We start from the raw sequence: 22,885 nt of genomic DNA, 5'->3' as shown, positions 1-22,885 counted from the left end.
ACTGTCACTATTCAAGTTACTACAGCTGAGCCTACAGTTTTCTAGCTAGCGATGCCTTCAAGACAGAAATGCATAGGCTACTGCCTGGATGCAATCATGTACAAAACAGATCAGTATCTTTATTTAAATTCCCTAAAAACGATCACATCAAGAAGAGGTTTTTAGAGAGCCAACCTTTATGAAGAGCTGAGGATCACCGCAAACACCCGCCTCTGAAGTGATCATTTTACACAGGATCGTTTTATAAACTTTAGAAACAACTGGGATTCACTGATAATCAGCTGCTACTGGTGAACGGGGCCGAACCGACTATCTCTCGGCTCAGCGTTCATCCTCCCGTCCCGAAAGCAGTATCAGCTAATATCACCGTCGACAGCTTTCCTGCTAGTGGGCGTGGTTTCAGCGCAGCCAGCGGACACGCCCCCAGCGTTTGAGAACAGAGATAACTGCTCATTTTTTCAAGATTTTGATAGCTTATTTTATGTACTTGCTGGCTTTTTTATCATTCAAATTTGGCTGGGTGGCTAATAACACATTTTTCTGTGGTGTGACAAACTCAGAACACATACTTAATTTTGACTTTACAGGGACTTTAAATGTCACATATACTAGTATCACGTGTGTGACTCATGTAAGTAAAGTTCACAAGCTTTCGGGAGGAGTGAACCCATCCGATCTGTCAGTTAACTGTGGGATCATATAAGCGGACGCTCACCTTGTTCTGGCATCAGATGTGCTGGTGTCCCTCCGCCTCCCCAACTCCACCTCCAATATTAATTCAGGCATCTTACACCAGACTCCTCATCCAACTATCAGTAGTGCAGTATATCTGAGCTCCAGTTGAAGCTGCTTCCTCGAGACCATCGAGAAATACGGCTGGATTCTCCTCTTTGTGCGAATGGGTTCTGGCACTGGGCACTCGTTACCTTGCTGTACATTTAGGCAGACATGTATCGATAATGGCATTGTGTGGAATCCCCTGGGCAGGGTTATGTCGAGGTTACGTTGCTACAAGGACCAGGAACTCTTTAAGAGGAAAGTGGTCGACAGCACTGTAAGAGCGGCACATACAGTAGTGTGTCTGGGGTGTGTCTGGAGTGTGTCTGGGGTGTGTCTGGGGTGTGTCTGGAGTGTGTCTGGAGTGTGTCTGGAGTGTGTCTGGAGTGTGTCTGGAGTTTGTCTGGAGTCTGTCTGGAGTGTGTCTGGAGTTTGTCTGGAGTGTGTCTGGAGTTTGTCTGGAGTCTGTCTGGAGTGTGTCTGAGGTGGTTCTGGAGTGTGTCTGGAGTGTGTCTGGAGTTTGTCTGGAGTCTGTCTGGAGTGTGTCGGGAGTGTGTCTGAGGTGTGTCTGGGGTGGTTCTGGAGTGTGTCTGGAGTGTGTCTGGGATGTGTCTGGAGTGTGTCAGGAGTGTGTCTGGAGTGTGTCTGGAGTTTGTCTGGTGTGTGTCTGGAGTGTGTCTGGAATGTGTCTTGAGTGTATCTGGAGTTTGTCTGGAGTTTGTCTGGAGTGTGTCTGGAGTTTGGCTGGAGTGTGTCTGGGATGAGTCTGGTGTGTGTCTGGAGTGTGTCTGGGATGAGTCTGGTGTGTGTCTGGAGTGTGTGCACACTATACTTATTAGTTAAGTTTGGACCGCAAAGGCTGTAATTTGGACTTTGACTCATTAGTCATCTGGTGCGTAGTGTCTTGGAAATGTTGTCCGACAGCACAGCCGCTCCGATTTGGCTGGGATGGAATCCGTCTGTACTGTACAGTCTCGGTCTCTCCCAAAACAGCCAGTTATTTACAAAGTGCAGCCTCTGTTCATTACACAATGACATTAACCATTCATTTAGTGCAGATAGTCTACTGAACCTTTCTTGTCCTTGTCTGTACGTGGGAAGCGGTCCAGACACGATGATCGCTGCTTTAGGCGCTGTGCTGCGTACCGTCTCGATCAGGCTCCTGTAGTCCTTCTTCAGAACCTCCGTCTGCCGCAACCTGATGTCGTTCGCTCCCGCGTGCAGCACAACAGCTCCGACGCGCTCGTCCCCGTTCAGGATCTCGGGAACCTGTGCAGCAACATCAAGAACACGAGCACCAGGAAAGCAGTGAGTGCGCACCTTACCTTTATCCGAATTAGCGCGGACATGGCGGACCATGGATGTGCCGATGATCACGGCGTCATCGCGTTCCGGCTCGCGAAGAGGGGAGAAGCGGTTCCGGGTGGAGATCTCGAAGACCGGGAGGGGCGGAGAGGCAGCTCTGGTCCTGGCTCGTGTCTTCCGCTGTGTGATCCATGGTCCATGTTGTTTCGGTGCCGGAGTGAATGAAGCCCGAGATGATCGCGTCCTGGGCAGAGTAACATACGGAGTAGACGAAGTCGGACTCAAAGAGTTAACGTTACTAACCACTGATTTGTGAGCGTCGGCACGTGATGCTTCAAGCGTTGAGCGCCGATCCAACAGCTCGGCTTGCTTCACCAGCAGACCACGGATCTGTTTGTCGACGTATTCCAGCTCCTGCTTCACCATGAAGAGCTCGAACGTGTCCTCACCTGCACTCAGAGGTAATGTTAGACACGCATCTGATATGTTCACCATTATAACAGATAAACAGTAAATTAGTAGTGATACTACAACTATCACTACTAATTTAGGATTGAAATGTCGGAAATAACCAGGATTCAGTGAAACGGGTGTAAAATGAGACGGTCATTAGGCGAGAGGGCACGCGTGGAATGCTAGCGGGCTAAAGGCTAGTAGCCAGGATTAGGAAGGTTGGATATAAGTAGCGATATCAAAGCAATCCAATTGTTTTTTATAAGGAATACTATCAAGGATAAGTTCACATAATATAAAAATAGAAAGTGCTTGTTTATAAATAAGTGGTAAAAAAGAAAATCAAGGATTAGTGAAAAAATTCTCCGGAGCTACAAACATAAACAACAGATCGCACGCGCAGTCCAAACTCCAAATAGTTGTCTACACTGAAGACACTGAAGCACGTGAGTGTGTCTGGGGTGTTTCTGGAGTGTGTCGGGAGTGTGTCTGGGGTGTGTCTGGGGTGTGTCGGGAGTGTGTCGGGAGTGTGTCTGGGGTGTTTCTGGAGTGTGTCGGGAGTGTGTCTGGGGTGTGTCTGGAGTGTGTCGGGAGTGTGTCGGGAGTGTGTCTGGGGTGTGTCTGGAGTGTGTCGGGAGTGTGTCTGGAGTGTGTCTGGGGTCTGAGGTGTGTCTGGGGTGTGTCTGGAGTGTGTCTGGAGTGTATCGGGAGTGTGTCTGGAGTGTGCTGGAGTGTGTCTGGGGTGTGTCTGGAGTTTGTCTGGAGTGTGTCTGGAGTTTGTCTGGGGTGTGTCGGGAGTGTGTCTGGAGTGTGTCGGGAGTGTGTCGGGAGTGTGTCTGGGGTGTGTCGGGAGTGTGTCGGGAGTGTGTCTGGAGTGTGTCGGGAGTGTGTCTGGAGTGTGTCTGAGGTCTGTCTGGGGTGTGTCGGGAGTGTGTCTGGGGTGTGTCTGGAGTGTGTCTGGAGTGTGTCGGGAGTGTGTCTGGGGTGTGTCTGGAGTGTGTCGGGAGTGTGTCTGGAGTGTGTCTGGGGTGTGTCTGGAGTGTGTCTGGAGTGTGTCGGGAGTGTGTCTGAGGTGTGTCTGGAGTGTGTCGGGAGTGTGTCTGGAGTGTGTCGGGAGTGTGTCTGGGGTGTGTCTGGAGTGTGTCGGGAGTGTGTCTGGGGTGTGTCTGGAGTGTGTCGGGAGTGTGTCGGGAGTGTGTCTGGGGTGTGTCTGGAGTGTGTCGGGAGTGTGTCGGGAGTGTGTCTGGGGTGTGTCTGGAGTGTGTCTGGGGTGTGTCTGGAGTGTGTCTGGAGTGTGTCGGGAGTGTGTCTGGGGTGTGTCTGGGGTCTGAGGTGTGTCTGGGGTGTGTCTGGGGTGTGTCGGGAGTGTGTCTGGGGTGTGTCTGGAGTGTGTCGGGAGTGTGTCTGGGGTGTGTCTGGGGTCTGAGGTGTGTCTGGGGTGTGTCTGGAGTGTGTCTGGAGTGTGTCTGGAGTGTGCTGGAGTGTGTCTGGGGTGTGTCTGGAGTTTGTCTGGAGTGTGTCTGGAGTTTGTCTGGAGTGTGTCTGGGATGTGTCTGGAGTGTGTCTGGGGTGTGTCTGGAGTGTGGAGGGAGTGTGTCTGGAGTGTGTCTGGGGTGTGTCTGGAGTGTGTCTGGAGTTTGGAGTGTGTCTGGAGTGTGTTATGAGTGTGTCATATTCATACAGGGCTTCCTTTATCACACACTCGTCACCTGATTGGTCCTGGTTAACTACTTCACTAAAACACTCGTCTTCCTTCTCTTTTGCTTATAATTCTCTTCTTGTACTCTCTCTCGGATCGGTTTTGCCTCCATTGCTGCTTAAACAAGCGAAACAAACATGTAACAGTTAATATTATATTATAGTTAATATTTCCATTTTCTCCACCTGCAAGTAATAACCAGGTTATCTGTTATTATTCATTTGTTATATCTCTCCTTTTTCAGTTTCCCAGATAAAATCAAAAAATCAAAAGCAAATCATCTAAAATAAATAAGCATTAAATAATAAAAAAAAACATTTCTGTATATTTGAATATTTAAAAGGGAATTCACAGTTAAAGGCTTAATTGCATACGACAACAAATCATTTTTAAACGTATTCCCAACATTTGAACCCAAATATGGAAATCGATGTTTCTTGATGCTATTCTAGAATGGAAGTTTAGAGAAATGAAATGAGTAAAAAATACAGCGGTCATTGAGAAGTGCGAGATATGAGCGAGACTCAGTGAGGCAACCTGTTGATATTACATATCTGAAACAATGCCTGATATCACTGTGACTGGACTGACACCATACAACATGATGACTGCTCACAACTGTGCCACAACTTACTGTTACTTTCAGTATCTTGAGCAAATTAAATGTTGAAATAGGTTAATTTTAGACCATAACGTCTATTTTACACGCCTTCATTAATATGACCCTTCATTAGTCGATTCATCTAGGTATAGGATTGTTGGTATTGGTGTATTGTAAGTTCTTTAATTTCCATTAAGCATACAGCCTTTCACAGATGACACAAAATGATGTTTTCTAAAAACATAAGCAAGCGCTTTATACGAGAGAATGACACGAAGGCAGATTTTTCTCAGTATTTTATACATATATTAAATTTTCACTTCTGGATACTTGAATTTCTTTGGGCATCGAAGAACACATGAAAATACACTGCGCTGATGTCCACGAGTCACGCTGTCTGACATCTGCTGTAATGACCTTTTATCATGACCTTCAGGGCTCATATTAACTCCTGCATCAACGATGGGAATTATCATAATCACAGCCAAGAGCTTTCGATCTGATCAAATGTCCATTGTGCCTTCATTTACTATAGTTTACATGGTATATTAGTCTGGTATTTAGTGTTGTAGCCTTGAGGGAGATAGCACACTCGCTCCATGATGGGTTTACAGTCCTCGCTGCATAAACATGGTCAGATGAGTCTTCTAACGCTCAGATTCGAGGTGCCAGAACAGCTAAACACTGCAGCAGAAGAGGAAGAAGACACTTTGAGACACGTGTGCTGGAGCGGGTCTCTCTCCATCCGGTGAGATAGCAGTCATGATGTGTTCATTAATGATCAGGACTGAGACGGATCACAGCTGATCGTGAACCCCATGGCTCGGCACTCGTAAGATTCACGGATTAACTGCGAAGTTTATCTTGCAATGCAGTGAGTGTGTGTGTGTGTGTGATCGCTGGAGTTGGTCCACACGGCTGTCAGCGAGGGTCATCTTTACTGGTCTTTATGATCGAGCTCGTCTTCTGCACAAGCGGTCCCGCTCTTCTCTTCTTCAGTGGTTTCCTGCACACTACAATACAAAACATACATAACAGTTTGAGAATTGTCTGGCGCCGACCTGAGACGACACAAGCATCTTCAAACACTGGCTATATCAGAGAATACACAGTGTGGATGCTGTCGTTGTGCTCACCGATGGCCTCTACACCGCTGGTTATGAGTGCAGCGTTCCTCCGCTAAACGAGGCTGTTAGCGGACTCAGCATGGCCTATTTCTGTCCTGCTCTCAGTGCCGCTGTGGTCTTTATATTTCTCCAGTGAGCCTGACGACAGTCTTTGTTCTGTACAGTCGCTCCCTGAAGGAAAAGCACACTGTTCTTCATGGAATGACATCAAAAGCCATGCTAGCATATCACATGATCATCAAGCACAGCGTTACATAAACAGCAGCACAGTTTCATTAGCCAGAACATCGTTTCCTTGAGCTACTGCTAATGACGCATCCTCTTGATGAAAGCGGCAAACTTCCTCTTAACTATTTAAACAGCACTAACTCCTTCCTTAATCATTATCATGGCTCTTATTAAAGAGATAGTTCGCCTAAAGATGAAAATTATGAACATAAAATGATTTACTCTCTCAAGTCATCCTGGGTGTATATGTCATTCTTCTTTAAGAGGAATACAATCAGAGTTATACAATCTTGAAGTCATGACGGCTATGGACGCGTCGGTCTCGCGGTTCAAACACAGAGCGCTCGTCATCACGCTGTGTGTCAGGTCTAGTGTTGCTCTTTCGCCGTTAATCGATGCGTACGGCCGTCTGCCGGAAGCTAGTTATTTTAGTAGATTAAGTTTTAAATATGGATATTTTTCAAACACAAACGCATCACTTCACTTCAGAAGGCTTTTATTAACCCCCGCAGAGCCGTGCCGAACACTTGGATAGATGCACTTTAATGGACTTCCAAAGTCAAACGGCCATTCACTCTCATTATAGAGCGTGGACGAGCCAGGACATGTTTAATATAACTCTGATTGTGCTCGTCTGAAAGAAAAATTGCATATACACCCAGGATAACTTCAGGGTAACCTTTAACTGTGTTTTTGATGATTTCAGTAATCATGTCTCCCGACTGGTGAATGAATCACTTGAGTGGGTTTTGTTTCATGAATGTCAAACCAGTTGGCGAACCGGTTCCCGCCCTAAACCGTGTAGATGTAGAACTGCAGTGTGTGAGACACGAGATGCCTGTACTCGGCAGTAAAACACAACACACACAAGAAAACTTGGAATATTTACCCGCAATCCTCTGAAAACTAGCCTATCATTAGCCTGCGATGCAAAAGATCTTTATGAAGAACAACACCTGCTTGCATAGCTTGGATGAGACTTTCAGAAATGTATAACAAAATAATCAAAACACAAAAAATTGCAAGATTTGCTAGTTCTTTCCTTATAAAATAATTTTTTAATTAAAATATAAAATTACATTTATAAAATGTATTCTCTAATGGATTAACGCAGGGATGTCCAATCCTGCTCCTGGAGGGCCACTGTCCTGCAGAGTTTAGCTCTAATCTCAAATAAACACACCTTAACCAGATAACCAAGGTCTAACTAGGCATAGGTGTGTTGAGGCATGCAGGAGCTAAACTCTCCAGGACTGAGTGTGGACACCCCTGCAGTAATGGGTTCTCTAATTCTGGGATCTGAATTAGAGATAATGGGATCTGGACCTGTCACATGACCCTGGGTCCCCAGAAGCCCGCGGGACGACCCGCTGTTCCGGCTGCGCCCGGGCTCCTCAATAATAGATGTGGCAGGTGGTGACACAACACTTCACAGAGTTCATCAATCTTTTATATCACAGCTGTCAGTGTTTGAAGTCTGCTCATGCTGGAATCATGCTTCAAATCCACTCAGACTTTATTTTCACTTTCAAATGTTTTTCTAAATCGAAGAGTTTTAGCAATTTTTGGCCTATTGAGTCATTTCATGTCAACCAGACGTTCCTGTGGAAAAATATTCTTTCTAACAAAAGAAATATCCAAGTAAAGAATGAAGCCATAAATGATGTTTACGGAGTATTTGTCATAGTCATGTCATGTTTAGTTGCATTATCTTGTTCTGTTTACTTTCTATGTGCTGGTTTTTGTCTTTGCCCGTGAGTTCTCAGTGTTTTTGATAATTATAGTGCACACTTGTTTCGTTAATGATCATTCCCAGTGTATTTAAGCCACGTTTCCTCAGATCTATGTTCTGCATTGTTAGTGTTTATTGTGTAGTGTGTATCATGTTTCTGATATTTATTGAAATTCTCTTTAACCTTCATTCTGCATCACTCATCATCTTTGTGGACTTTTACAACATGCAACCAGTGACAGAACTCAGAAAGGATTTATGCGCGGCACACATGTATGACTGTGGGCTGTCCCGAACAAAAGATGACCAGGCGTCGGGATTTCTGTGTCATGTCTTCTGAACGCTGGTCCTACAGTGTCGTACAGTGAGAGAGGCTCAGAGACTGTCTTGTCTGTCAGTGTCAAGGATGGATCATGATCACCTCACAGCTGCGACCTCGTCTACTGACTAGCCAATAAGAATGCAACATGAAATGGCGATTTGATCGACATGGCATTAAAACTTCAAACTTCTTACCTCAAGCTCTGTTTGCAAGATTGTCATGCCAAGCTGTCCTCTTCCCTAGCCATGACATCTCCTTATTCTCCTCTTTCGCTTTCTCTTTTTTTCAGTGCACATAAAAAACACAATTTCCAAAGTGCAATTCATCTTGCTCTATTTGTTTCCCAGCAGAGTGATTGAGATCCCAGCCAGACTTATGCCATGCCTGGTACAGAACTGAAGCCAGAGTCGGAGCTCACCAGAGTCTTTGCCAGAGGTCAGTTTCATCCTGGAGCCTGAGCCCATTGTGGAGTCTAGACGGGTGCATGATCTATCATAGATCTAACCCTGCTTTTAACCCAGGGTTAAAAATCGCAGATGTGAAAGCCCTAAATGTAGAGTTTATTAAACACTAAGTCAAGGGTAAATATGAAGGTGGGAGGAGCCAGAGCGGGAGAGCCAGGACTCCGGCCACCCGTGGAGTCAAGGGAGGGAGAGGCCCTGGTGGAGCCTGGGGGACGACTGACTGAGGTGGAGCTCATGGAGCGGGAGAGCCAGGACTCCGGCCCACAGTGGAGTCAAGGGAGGGAGAGGCCCTGGTGGAGCCTGGGGGACGACTGACTGAGGTGGAGCTGATGGAAGCGGGAGAGCCAGGACTCCGGCCCACAGTGGAGTCAAGGGAGGGAGAGGCCCTGGTGGAGCCTGGGGGACGACTGACTGAGGTGGAGCTGATGGAGCGGGAGAGCCAGGACTCCGGCCCACAGTGGAGTCAAGGGAGGGAGAGGCCCTGGTGGAGCCTGGGGGACGACTGACTGAGGTGGAGCTGATGGAGCAGAAGAGCCAGGACTCCGGCCCACAGTGGAGTCAAGGGAGGGAGAGGCCCTGGTGGAGCCAGGGGGACGACTGACTGAGGTGGAGCTGATGGAGCAGAAGAGCCAGGACTCCGGCCCACAGTGGAGTCAAGGGAGGGAGAGGCCCTGGTGGAGCCTGGGGGACGACTGACTGAGGTGGAGCTGATGGAGCGGGAGAGCCAGGACTCCGGCCCACAGTGGAGTCAAGGGAGAGAGAGGCCCTGGTGGAGCCTGGGGGACGACTGACTGAGGTGGAGCTGATGGAGCGGGAGAGCCAGGACTCCGGCCCACAGTGGAGTCAAGGGAGGGAGAGGCCCTGGTGGAGCCTGGGGGACGACTGACTGAGGTGGAGCTGATGGAGCTGGAGAGCCAGGACTCCGGCCCACAGTGGAGTCAAGGGAGGGAGAGGCCCTGGTGGAGCCAGGGGGACGACTGACTGAGGTGGAGCTGATGGAGCGGGAGAGCCAGGACTCCGGCCCACAGTGGAGTCAAGGGAGGGAGAGGCCCTGGTGGAGCCTGGGGGACGACTGACTGAGGTGGAGCTGATGGAGCGGGAGAGCCAGGACTCCGGCCCACAGTGGAGTCAAGGGAGGGAGAGGCCCTGGTGGAGCCAGGGGGACGACTGACTGAGGTGGAGCTGATGGAGCAGGAGAGCCAGGACTCCGGCCCACAGTGGAGTCAAGGGAGGGAGAGGCCCTGGTGGAGCCTGGGGGACGACTGACTGAGGTGGAGCTGATGGAGCGGGAGAGCCAGGACTCCGGCCCACAGTGGAGTCAAGGGAGGGAGAGGCCCTGGTGGAGCCTGGGGGACGACTGACTGAGGTGGAGCTGATGGAGCGGGAGAGCCAGGCAGAGCTGACACTGAATCCATTCGTATTCCACCAACACTCCCACGGGGAAGAACAATGTTGCCAGCTCATGCACCTGGTCAAACAGGGCTGGCTCTGGCTTTCCTGGGCTCTGGCTCCGGGACGATCTGTGGCTCAGGCACTGGCTCTGGGCTTGGGACTCAGGCTACTAGTCTGCAATGGGCTCTGGTATTACTTATGTTGTGGGCGAACAGTCAAGAATCATGTTGATGAAACCCAGCCGACGGTGAAGGGGGATCCGCACTGCGATAATACCCAGTCAATAAACTTCATTAGCGTCCCACGTGGACAGTCTTCAGACAGGCACGCTCTCATTCACTGTTGAGTCCTGCTCGGAAAAACACACACAGACCGTCATTGTCGTAGTGGACTAGATGGTAGAGATCCAAGAAGACTGAAAAATGGCCAAAAACTCACCACACCTTAAACACTGTCCATATGAGTTTCGCAGACCAAAAAACTCCAAGGGAAATTATTCAAAAATACCATGTACACACCACCAATAAAGGACAACAATTATTTTTAACTTTTAAAGGACAAATATGTTAAGTAATTGTTTATATAACCTTATATTTTTAACTATGGACTGTTAGGAAACATACTATTTTGTAATCCAGCATGTTTATTTGTGAATTTTATTTATTTTGTTAAATTGTTTGTTACTTTTTTTTGTTTCAAATGTATCATCATTGAATATTTAATTGATTGTGTATTGAGTTCATTTTGTGTAAAATTCTGTTTAAAAATGTACTTATTTTTGGTTGTTAACATACCCCAGTTTGGTTGACCATGTGATCCATGTAATCATGTGACATCTTAAGATAGCTCTTGGACTGAGCGTTGGGCTTGTTGGACTTGCATCGGCGCCGCACAGAATGATCAGTGTATGACATCACAGACGGCTTGATTCAAGTCCATCAAGCCTATTCTCAACTTGCCATTGAGAAAGGTCACTTGTTTTATCTTATTCTTTGTTTGTCCTTCTCTTCATTGATGGAATGTGCAGGCTTTTTTAATCATTTCCCTTAGAGATCCAAGAAGTCCTGTGAACTCCTGGAGGAAGCGATTCCCCTATGAGAGAACATGGTTTAATCTGTTGCAGCGAGGATCGATGCTGAGGCAACATCGCAGCGGTAACATTTATTTAACACTAAATCAAAATAACAAATACTCAGAGATTCAGGATATTAAACAAAACAAAAGAACAACGTTAGTACATGAGATCAAGCGACGAGAATACTTTTTGTGCGAAAAAACAAACAAAAATAACGACTTTATTCAACTATTCCTTTTCTTCCTTCTGGGCCTGAGACGAGAGTTCAAGAGATTTCCATGACGCATGCGCGAGAACTGAACAAGAAGTAGTAGATAACTTCTTGTGTATATAATTGTTCTATGTCTCTGGTTGCATCTTGTTGTTATGAGCACATTGAAGCAAATCCCTACCAACTTGTAGTTGTGTGGCCATAAAGTATTAAATCCTGAATCCTGTAGAAGAAGAACGCAGTTCTCTCGCATACGTCTTGGAAATCTCTTGAACTCTCGTCTCAGGCCCAGAAGGAAGAAAAGGAATAGTCGAATAAAGTCGTTATTTTTGTTTGTTTTTTCGCACAAAAAGTATTCTCGTCACTTGATAAACTTATAGTTGAGCCACTCTTGTCACATGGAATATTTAAACATTTTCTTCATTGACATTTTTGGGCCATCAATTTTCAATCCTTTAGGAGCCTATGTAGCAGTGATCCACCTCTCAGATTTAATCAAAAATATCTTCATTTGAGTTCTGAAGATGAACGAAGGTCTTACGTGGTTGGTACAGCATAGGGGTGAGTAATTAATGACTTAATTTTCATTTTTGGGTGAAATATCCCTTTAAGATCTCCATATCTCTGGGATTGAACCTTAAATATGAACATACTAAAAGTAAAGTTTTGTTAAGAATTAGAATCTAAAAGGATATTAAGATATCTTTAATATTCTTGGGTTACAGGCATGCAAACTTTCAGGGGGAAAAGCATACAAAGAGTTTTTTCCCATTTTTGAACTGTCACCATTGGAATATTGCTAAATTCAACAAATTTGACCTAAATTTACCTTTTTTATTCTTTTATGCGACTTCCATAGCTTAGACTGCTTTGAGATTGATCCTGGAGCACCCTCCACAGGCCGCCGCGAGGGACAGAGTCGAATGCCTTCTTCAAATCCACAAAGCACATGTGGATTGGTTGGGCAAACTCCCATGAACCCTCCACCAGCCTGTAGAGAGTATGGAGCTGGTCCAGTGTTCCACGGCCTGGACGAAAACTGCACTGTTCCTCCTGAATCCGAGGTTCCACTATTGTCCATATTCTCCTCTCCAGTACCCCGGCATAGACTTTCCCAGGGAGGCTGAGAAGTGTGATGCCCCTGTAGTTGGAACACACCCTCCGGTCCCCCTTCTTAAAAAGAGGGACCACCACCCCGGTCTGCCACCCTAGAGGCACTGTCCCCGACCGCCACGCGATGCTGCAGAGGTGTGTCAGCCAAAACAGCCCCACAACATCCAGAGACTTGAGGTCTCATCCACCCCCAGTGCCTTGCCACCAAGGAGTTTCTTGACTACCTCGGTGACCTCAGCTAGGGTGATGGATGAGTCCACCTCTGAGCCCTCAGCCTCTGCTTCCTCAATAGTAGACGTGGGATTGAGGAGATCCTCAAAGTATTCCTTCTACCGTCCGACGACATCCCCAGTTGAGGTAAACAGCCGCCCACCTCCACTGTAAACAGCGTTGGGAGGGCACTGCTTTCCCTCTCCTGAGGCGCCGGACAGTTTCCAAGAATCTCTTCAAGGCCAGCCGATAGTCCTTCTCCATGGCCCCACCGAACTCCTCCCAGGCCCGGGTTTTTGCCTCCACAACCACCCGGGCTGCAGTCCGCTTGGCCTGCCGGTACCCGTCAGCTGCCTCAGGAGTCCCACAAGCCAGGACTCCTTCTTCAGCTTGACGGCATCCTTTACTTCCGGTGTCCACCATCGGGTTTAGGGATTGCCGCCTCGTCAGGCACCGGAGACCATATGGCCACAGCTTCGAGCAGCTGCTTCGACAATGAAGGTGGAGAACATGGTCCACTCGGACTCAATATCTCCAGCCTCCCTCGGGATCCGGTCGAGGCTCTGCCGGAGGTGGGAGTTTAAGATCTCTCTGATAGAGATGAACATCCCAAACATTCCCAGCAGACCCTTACAGTACGCTTGGGTCTGCCAAGTCTGTCCAGCTTCCTCCCCCGCCATCGGATCCAACTCACCACCAGGTGGTGATCAGTTGACAGCTCCGCTCCTCTCTTCACCCGAGTGTCCAAGACATACGGCCACAGGTCAGATGGAATGACCACAAAGTCGATCATCGACCTACGACCTAGGGTGTCCTGGTGCCATGTGCACTGATGGACACCCTCATTCTTGAACATGGTATTTGTTATGGACAAACTGTGACTAGCATAGAAGTCCAATAACTGAACACCACACAGGTTCAGGTCAGGGGGGCTGCTCCTCCCAATCACGCCCCTCCAGGTGACACTGTCGCTACCCACGTGAGTGTTGAAGTCCCCAGTCAGAGCACTTTCCAGACCCCCTCCCAGAGACCCCAAATAGGCCGGGTACTCTGCACTGCCGTTCGGCCCGTAGGCACACACGACAGTGAGAGACCTATCCCCGACCCGTAGGCGGATGAAAACAACCCGGGGTTCACCGGGGTAAACTCCAACACATGGCAGCTGAGCTGGGGGGCTATAAGCAAACCCACACCAGCCCGTTGCCTCTCATCATGGGCAACTCCAGAGTGGTGAAGAGTCCATCCTCTTTCGAGGAGTGTGGTTTGCATAGAGGTGATCCTGTCTATCTCTAGTCCGAACCTCTCAACCTCACGCACAATTTCAGGCTCCTTCCCCGCCAGCGAGGTGACGTTCCACGTCCCTAGAATTGTTTCCGTGTCCAGGGATCGGGTTGTCGAGACCCCTGCCTTCGACTGCCGCCCGATCCTCTCAGCACCGGCCCCTCACGGTTCCTCCTGCAGGTAGTGAGCCCACGGGATGGTGGCCCCATGTCGCTCCTTCGGGCTGAACCTGGCCGGACCACATGGGGGGAGGCCCGGCCACCAGGCGCTCGCATACGAGCCACAACTCCGGGCCTGGCTCCAGGGTGGGGCCCCGGCTGTGCGACGTCGTGGTCCTTGCTTTGTCTTCACTCATAAGTTGTTGTTTTTTACCGCTCTTAGTCTGACCCACCACCTAGAACGTGTTTGCCTTGGGAGACCCTACCAGGGGCATATAGCCCCAGACAACATAGCTCCTAGGTTCATCACACACTCTGGATCAAACCCAAGTTGACAGAGCATTTACACCGAGCGCTGTGAGACCACTGAACCTCATCTAAACCAGGTTGGATTTTTGGATTTGTCGTCTCTAAATCTACTCAGATTTTGCTCAATATCTTCATGCAACAGGCCTCAAATATTTGGTGGTTATGAGCATATTAGTGTGCATGTAAACATCTAAATACAAAACAACGTTTAACCATGCAATCTAAGTTCTAAGAAGAGCAAAATTCGGCACAATACACTTACCTCTTTATGGCCTTGTAGAAGATGAAGACAGTCAGGAACAGGAAGACAGTTAAAGCACTTCCTGTCGACCCGATCACGATGATCTCCGTCCACCAGGAGCTCAGCAGAGGAGCAGGAGCCTTCGGAGCTGAAACACACACAGAAAACAGCAGTGTGTGTGGATCATTCACTGCGGTACCTTAAGGTTTTTATTCTAGCATACGTAATGTATTTTACTTCAAAAATGGTTCACACAAGTTGAAAATCTTTATCTATTAAATCTAACTTAAAGACGGTTCTTTTGTGAGAAAAAAAGCTGAAGACAAATGGCAAAATGCTCCAGTTTGTAATGCAGATGAACTCAGAGATTAGAGATTATTTGTGTTTAGTGTCCATTAAACAATATGCAGAAGGTTTATTATTAGGCTGCTATCCCTTTACGATTAATGCACTGATCCAATACACTCATACACATGCGTTTTCTCTCTCAACTGTTTAAGTTCACTTAAACATAACAGACTGTGTTTACATGGATGTTTTGACATAATTGTGTGTGTATTTGTCAGGTCAAGCACAATAAGATGCCTGTGTTTCCAGTTCAGTTTGAATATTGAAGGTTAGTTTTTGTTTCTCTTGTGTAGTTCTCCAGTGTATGAGTGTTTTGTGTTGCAAACAAATCTTCTATTTGCATCATTGTAGAACCAACCTGTGACAAAAAAAACATCTGTAGTGTATTGAGTGTTGGACGTAAACCCAACAAGAAGCATTAGTTTGGTTAAAGTTGTGGTTGGACATTCTTGTCTCTAATATCTCAGGAAAAGCAGAAATAAGAAAAGACCACCTACTCTTTTGTTTTATGACTAATAATTATACAAACAGCTATAGTTAAGCTACATAATAAGATAAGTAACTAATAAAACAGTAAATGCATTACATTAGAGACTATTTCCAGAGTCACAATTTTTATTGTGGAATAATGTGTATTTTGCCCCAATTTCGGTACTGCAATCACTCACCATTCAATTCCCTAAATCAATCCCTGTCCTACATTTGTTCTTGTTCCAGAAGTGTTTCACTCAGATAAACGGCACAATAGAGGAGAAAATACCAGCTTAACTTTTGTTTCATGCCAACTTTAAAAAGTATAATGACAGCAGCCCATTCACTGTGTTCTGAAGTCTCCTAAGGTCATATAATAGCTTTGTGTGTAATATTTCACAGAAACTTCTTTAATTTTTCAAACTACAATTCAGCTTTCTTTCCACTCAGGTGGGCATGTAGCGCTCAGCATCTTACACAGAGCAAAGGGAAGAGAGTGTAGAAATGACTGTGCAAACACATCAATGGGCCTTTGTGTGTTTCATCAGTGAACAGGAGTACAGGAGCTCCAAGGGTATTCAGTGAAATCGAGACAGTGTGGGACAAAGCAAGGAATTTGAAACATACATGTCCGTGACTGAAAGGGCGCTTCACTATTAGCCATTAAAGGGGCAGGAGCCACTGCTGTATATCATTTCATTATCATATGAACTCCTGCTCAATCCCTCATCTGAATCCCAATCTCGACCTGGGCTCTGGAAGAAGAGCCCTGAGAGTGCGGTGCCTTACCCATAGAGAGCAGTGCGGGAGGAGGAGGCGGAGGAGGAGGTGGAGGAGGCAGGGGCGGGTACAGCCGACGGTGGCACAACATCTGGCGACCTTGAGCTCCTCTGTTCATGTCATGCTGTGAGCAAAATGACTGGAACTCTGCCTATAAGAAAGAGAAGAGAGATGAGAGGAAGCCAATGCAATGACTAATGACATTTATCCAACTCATTACAGGCTTTTCACATCATTAGTCTCATGTATACTACATTTACCCGAGGCTGCAAAGTCGGGGTGATGAATGGAAGACAGCATTCATCACGCCCTCCGGAAATTATGAATACAGAGTCATGTCCTTCAGACTGTCCAACGCTCCAGCAGTCTTCCAAGGGTACATGAATGAGGTCTTCCTGGGAATATGTCAACAGATTTGTGGTTTTCTACATTGACGATATTCTCATCGACTCCTCATCTCTCTCTGAGCATCAACGCCACGTCTCTTTTGTCCTGGAGAAGCTGAGAGCTCATAAACTGTACCTAAAACTGGAGAAATGTGAGTTTCACATCACCACTGTTCAATTTCTGGGCTACAATATTGACCAACAGGGAGTTCAGATGGACCAGAGGAAGGTGGAAACTAACCGGAACTGGCCCCAGCCCTCAGCTGTGAAGGATCTTCAGCGATTCCTCGGGTTCGGTAATTTCTATAGAAGATTCATCAATAACTACAGTCACAACAGTTCTCCTCCGTCCTCATCTCTAAAGGGCTGGCCCAAGTCTCTGTCCTTATCTGCTAAAGCCATCGTAGCCTTTCAGCAACTCAAAGAACCTGAACCTATTCTCCCTACAGCCGTGCTTGTCAGCCCGATCATCTAGGACATGGACGAGGAGATTTCCCTGGAGAACCATCTTCATCCCGCTCCACTGGGAGGTCCAGAGGGCCGCGTCTTTGTGACTTCCAGACTCTGCTCATACCGTTCCCGGCTCTGGACATCCAGGTAGCAGGCGTACCCTCTCGCTCCACAGCAACTGGTACTGGTGGCCGTCCATCTCACAGGATGTTCCCTGGTACATCAGAGGATGCTCAGTCTACACCGTTACCAAGACCCCCAGAATGTTGGAGATGAGGAGATCACTGGAGATGGGGAGAACGCTGGAGACAGGGAGGAAGATCGCTGGAGACGGGGAGGGAGATCACTGGAGACAGGGAGGAAGATCACTGGAGACGGGGAGGAAGATCACTGGAGACGGAGAGGAAGATCACTGGAGACGGGGAGGAAGATCACTGGAGACAGGGAGGAAGATCACTGGAGACGGGGAGGGAGATCACTGGAGACGGGGAGGGAGATCACTGGAGACAGGGAGGGAGATCACTGGAGACAGGGAGGAAGATCACTGGAGACGGGGAGGAAGATCACTGGAGACGGGGAGGAAGATCACTGGAGACGGGGAGGGAGATCACTGGAGACGGGGAGGGAGATCACTGGAGACGGGGAGGAAGATCACTGGAGACGGGGAGGAAGATCGCTGGAGACGGGGAGGGAGATCACTGGAGACAGGGAGGAAGATCGCTGGAGACGGAGAGAAAGATCACTGGAGACGGAGAGGAAGATCACTGGAGACGGGGAGGGAGATCACTGGAGACAGGGAGGAAGATCACTGGAGACGGGGAGGAAGATCACTGGAGACGGGGAGGGAGATCACTGGAGACAGGGAGGAAGATCGCTGGAGACGGGGAGGAAGATCACTGGAGACGTGGAGGAAGATCACTGGAGACAGGGAGGGAGATCACTGGAGACGGGGAGGGAGATCACTGGAGACGGGGAGGGAGATCACTGGAGACGGGGAGGGAGATCACTGGAGACGGGGAGGGAGATCACTGGAGACTGGGAGGGAGATCACTGGAGACGGGGAGGGAGATCACTGGAGACGGGGAGGAAGATCGCTGGAGACGGGGAGGGAGATCACTGGAGACTGGGAGGGAGATCACTGGAGACGGGGAGGGAGATCACTGGAGACAGGGAGGAAGATCGCTGGAGACGGGGAGGAAGATCACTGAGAGATGCAGAGGGAGATCGCTGGAGATAAGGAGGGAGAACCAGGGTTTCCAACGTTGGAGACGGGGAAGGAGATTGCTGCAGACGGGGAGAGCGTTGGAGAAAGGAGGAACGTTGGAGACGGAGAGATCACTGGAGATGGGGAGAACGTTGGAGAAAGGAGGAACGCTGGAGACGGGGAGGGAGATTGCTGCAGACGGGGAGAACGTTGGAGAGGTGGAGGGCGAGACAGTGAGGGCGGAGCTTCATCATGTACCTCCATGTAGGTATGGGAGCAATATGTTATGTTTTTGGTAATAAAGGGGTAACAAGCAGATATACTAGCAAATTATTTATCATGTAATTATTTTAAAATGTTTTTTTCTATTCTGTTAAAGTGTGTATGTCAGGTTAAAATTTTTTTTTAGATATATTAAATAATGTTTAGATGTATGAGTGAAAATGTAATTATCATTAAAATTATTACTGTAATTGCCCTACATTAAGCTTTATAGCCATTTCTGTCAAGATCATATTTTTAAAACACAGTGGAGCTGCATGTGATGTCATAAGAGGGAGATGTGACAAAAACGTTATATTTAAGTATGGAGAGTTTTGAGGAGATCCAAAATCCCCCTCAAACCTCCGATGGGCCACAACCTTACAATTTTGAGCCTCCCAGGCGTGAGACAGATGAGGAACCAAACAGAAATTTAAATAATTCCTATCGAAGAAACATAAATATCTGGTGTGAAGAGAACCAGTGGAGAGTTGGTCAGGTGTCTTGGTAAGTATAGGCATAACTTAGAGGTGGAACGGTACATGTATTCGTATTGAACCGAAACGTACGGCCGTCACGGTTCGGTGCATGAATTTACACGGAGAATACAGGGTTAAAATAAATAAAACTCGTGTGCAAATTAATTAATGCGGAACTACGTTACTGTTAGATACGTGGTAGAGATGTGCGGTAGCCTATCAGAATAGGTCAGTGTGAAGAGGTTCAGTGTGTGTGGAAAGAAGAAGACAGGGTCGGCGTGACTGGGACTCGTTTATTTAGAAAAAACAAAAAAGAAACGAGGCGCACAGTAACGCATTCGCCACTATAAACAAACACGCGATCCAACACTTGCTTCTCAGTCTCGGTTGCAGTAGCCGCGTGAAGTCCGAGTCCAACTCTCTCTCTCGCTCTCTCATTCGCCGGTTATATACGGTCTCTCCACGGAAAATTACTGCAATCAAACACAGGTGTTCATCATCTTGATCTACTAATCTCACCGTGCGGCTCCGTCCTTTCTCTCCCGCAGCCGCTAGACTCACGCCCCCTCGCCACAGTCAGGTTTGCCGAAGTGCTGATATTCCAGCCCGATCTCATGAAAGTTCGTATCTATGGCACGAATATCATTTATATGATACGCACTTTTTTGCGTATAATACGCACGAACTCCCCACCCCCCTAAACCTAACCCAGGGTTTTTTAGTGCGTACCATATACACGAAAAAAACACTTTTGGCGTATAAATGCCACGAGAAATGACACTCGTGGTATAGATACGCATCTTCATGAGACTGTGTTGGATATTCTGAGAGCTAGTCTCGCGGCTGTCATCAAAAAGTGGACTCTGTGACCGGTTTTAACGGTGTTTTTGCACCCAGTACAAACGCAGTAATTCACCATCGTGATAATACGCCTGCATATATACATTTCTTCTTTTTCTTATTCTTCTTCTTCGTCAGGGTTTAATTGCGGTTGGCAAACCTGTTTCCTGCGTATACCTAACTAACTACCTAACTTAAATAACTAAATAAATAAATATCCTAATCAAATAATTCTCTCGCTCTATCATTCGTACAATTACCAACACAGCTCACTGACTCACTCTCAGCGACCTGGGGAGACGTCTCCCTCTTATGACGTCAAGTGATTCGATTGGGGGGAGGAGCAGTTTTAAGTGAGTACTGAAAATAACGAACTTTTTCATCTTATATTCTGCCTTTAGGTATCGAAAAACATACAAAACAATACACCAACTTGACAAACGTGTTTTTCCCCTAACTATTTTGTGTTAATCATAATTACAAATTTAACCTGACATACACACTTTAAAATATTCCAGGCAAAAAATTGGTCTTTGGTATATAAAAGTTATCATCACATTTCTGGCAAAATATGTTCTTGTGCAGTTTTTCCAGAAATGTGATACCTTATATTTACAACAGACGTACAGTTTTTGCCTGGAATATGTTAACAGAATAGGTACCTGTTAGTTTTAAAATAATTACATGAGAAATAATTTGCTTGTATATCTGCTTGTTACCCCTTTATTACCAAAAACATAACATATTGTTCCCTTATACCTACACAGAAGTACGCTATAATTACAGAAATGTACACCGTAATTTCGGTGTACTTACGTAGTTGTTTGCGGGTCGTAAAATAAAGTGTTACCCAATTTTCTTCTGGAAACAAACTTATTTTCCTGGTATCTCTGTAAAGCTGCTTTTGTATTGTAAAAAACACTATATAAATAAAGGTGACTTGGCTTCACTTGACTAGGTAATGTAGATGGTAATATGTCGTGCATCCACACAACATTCAGTTTCATGAGAGTAATGCTGTCTGTCTGATGAATAACATCTGAGAGTCAGTATAACTCAAGTCTCCTTCAGCTTCAGTTACTCCTGTGTGGGAGATAATCTACAGTTTGGGAACATCTCTACGGTCAATCGCTACAGCTTTAAAACCTCTTCGGGGCTCATTAAAAACTCTTACTTCCAGTGGCGTGAATAGAATGTTCATTCTAAGTTATCTGGTCTTCAATAATATTCTCAAAACGTTAGACAAAAACATTATTTATACACCGTTTATGGATTGTCTTTCCCCAGAATTTCTTTTTTAAATGTCACTACTCGTTTCAGAAGATTGTGAGAACATTCAAAAGTAATGTTTCCATAATGTTTGCAAACTAATAAAAATGGAATGCTCCCTTAAAGCTGCAGTCTGTAGTTTTGCCTCTTTGTCGCCATCTCTGTTCGAAATCTGCAATCACAGTTATTCGCGGAATTATAAACTTTACATGGATTTTACATCTGTGTACCTGAGAGAAGACGACTGATTGATTGATTGATTTTATTTGACCACTTAAATATAAAATATGAAACAGTATGAAACTGACATACATTAAAAAATAAATAAATAGTCAGGGATAACACAATAAAGCCCAAAGACTTATTTCCATTCCACATCTATATGGGCAGAATGTTCATTCTAAGTTATCCGGTCTTCAATAATGTTCTCAAAACGTTAGAACAAAAACATTATTTACACCGTTCATGGATGGTGTTTTCCTCAGAATTTCCTTTTTTAAATGTAGTACTTAAATGTTAAGACACAACATGGACACAGGTGTTCATCAAAGCTACTGTACCTGAGAGAACAGACACGACAGCAGACAGTGCGCGAGCACGAGAGGACACGGGGGAAATCTGAGCATCATCAGTCTGAGCCTGAACAAGAACATTACAGTTACTGAAGCAGAACAACACCAACACTTTACTGACTTCAGCCGCCAATCTGTTTCATTCTATGACTTTAGTCGAGTAATAAGCAGTTATTTCACTTACCCCGCATGTGAAAAGTCCATCCAATGTGGAGACTATAATCCGCGACGAGCGTCACATGAATAAACACATTCATCATTACTAAAGATGATAGTCATCAATAATTATCATCAGTTGTCAGAAGAGTGCACAACTCCACAGACAGAGGAATACATCACTGCAGTGTATGAGGACATCTACAGTAGTGTGTGTCTCCTGTTATTATCACACACACACGAGTCTGTCAGATGAACCAGTCTCTTCTCTTCTCTTCTCTTCTCTTCTCTTCTCTTCTCTTCTCTTCTCTTCTCTTCTTCTCAAGAGTTGAGCTTCACATCAATCTGAGCGAGTGGGAGGAGCTTATGACTTCATCCTGTACAAACACCATTAGGCTATAAAAACATGAACGACTTGCTGCACGTTTGTATGTGTGCGCGCGTGCCATGAACAGATAATCTTTTTACAGATGAAATCAGGAGAGAGGAGACTAAACTGGATCTCATCATTGTCCAAAACTTATCATGATGCTGCATGAGAGAAATTAAACTATTAGTGTGCATTTTCCATTTTCATACCATTTTACAGTGATGATCAAAGAGAAGCACACTTGGACTAAAGGTTAACTAAAGATTTTAACTGATACGTTTATTTTTCTTTACATGAAAGATATGCTACAAAACGTACTAAGAGTGAGTGCGCCCTCATGTGGCAGGACTTACAACTAGCAATAGAGTACATTCTTTAGGATAAAAGGGATTAGTTGAAACAGAGATATGATTTATGTGAACAATGAAATCTTCTGAATCGTGACAGTTGTGAATAAAACTTAAACACAGAATTAGTTGCTCTTTTTTCATTCAAAGTTATTATCTTTGATTACAGTAAATTGACTGTAGAAATTAATATTTCTATTGAAAATGTCTTTTAAGTCGCTAAATAAATAACTAAAATGTAAATATTTTGCTTG

The 22,885-nt window shown here is 46.1% G+C and overlaps 1 protein-coding gene across 1 annotated transcript; it reads right to left on the bottom strand.

Moving 5' to 3' along the window:
• Positions 1-5,018: 5,018 nt before the first annotated feature.
• On the bottom strand, positions 5,019-22,269 carry LOC120462466 (uncharacterized). Its single transcript, XM_089119993.1, has 7 exons — positions 21,943-22,269; positions 21,747-21,825; positions 16,307-16,448; positions 10,544-14,846; positions 8,439-10,449; positions 5,972-6,133; positions 5,019-5,848 (listed from the first exon to the last, which is right to left on the bottom strand). The coding sequence occupies exons 1-4, from the start codon at positions 21,960-21,962 to the stop codon at positions 14,716-14,718; spliced, it is 372 nt and encodes a 123-aa protein (XP_088976119.1). The 5' UTR covers positions 21,963-22,269; the 3' UTR covers positions 5,019-5,848; positions 5,972-6,133; positions 8,439-10,449; positions 10,544-14,715.
• Between the last annotated feature and the right edge of the window lie 616 nt (positions 22,270-22,885).

Source organism: Pimephales promelas, chromosome 15 (assembly GCF_988280905.1).
Source record: "Pimephales promelas chromosome 15, fPimPro1.hap1.1, whole genome shotgun sequence".
Taxonomy (NCBI): domain Eukaryota; kingdom Metazoa; phylum Chordata; class Actinopteri; order Cypriniformes; family Leuciscidae; genus Pimephales; species Pimephales promelas.
This window is presented reverse-complemented; position numbering and strand designations above follow the sequence as displayed.

What these genes read in the sequence shown, in the direction of transcription:
- LOC120462466 (XM_089119993.1), bottom strand. Translation starts at nt 21,962, where the DNA reads ATGGACTTTTCACATGCGGG. An exon ending in TGTCGTGTCTGTTCTCTCAG is followed by an intron (nt 16,449 to 21,746) that starts GTACAGTAGCTT and finishes TCTTTCTTATAG; the next exon opens with GCAGAGTTCCAGTCATTTTG. An exon ending in TCCCGCACTGCTCTCTATGG is followed by an intron (nt 14,847 to 16,306) that starts GTAAGGCACCGC and finishes TGTGTGTTTCAG; the next exon opens with CTCCGAAGGCTCCTGCTCCT.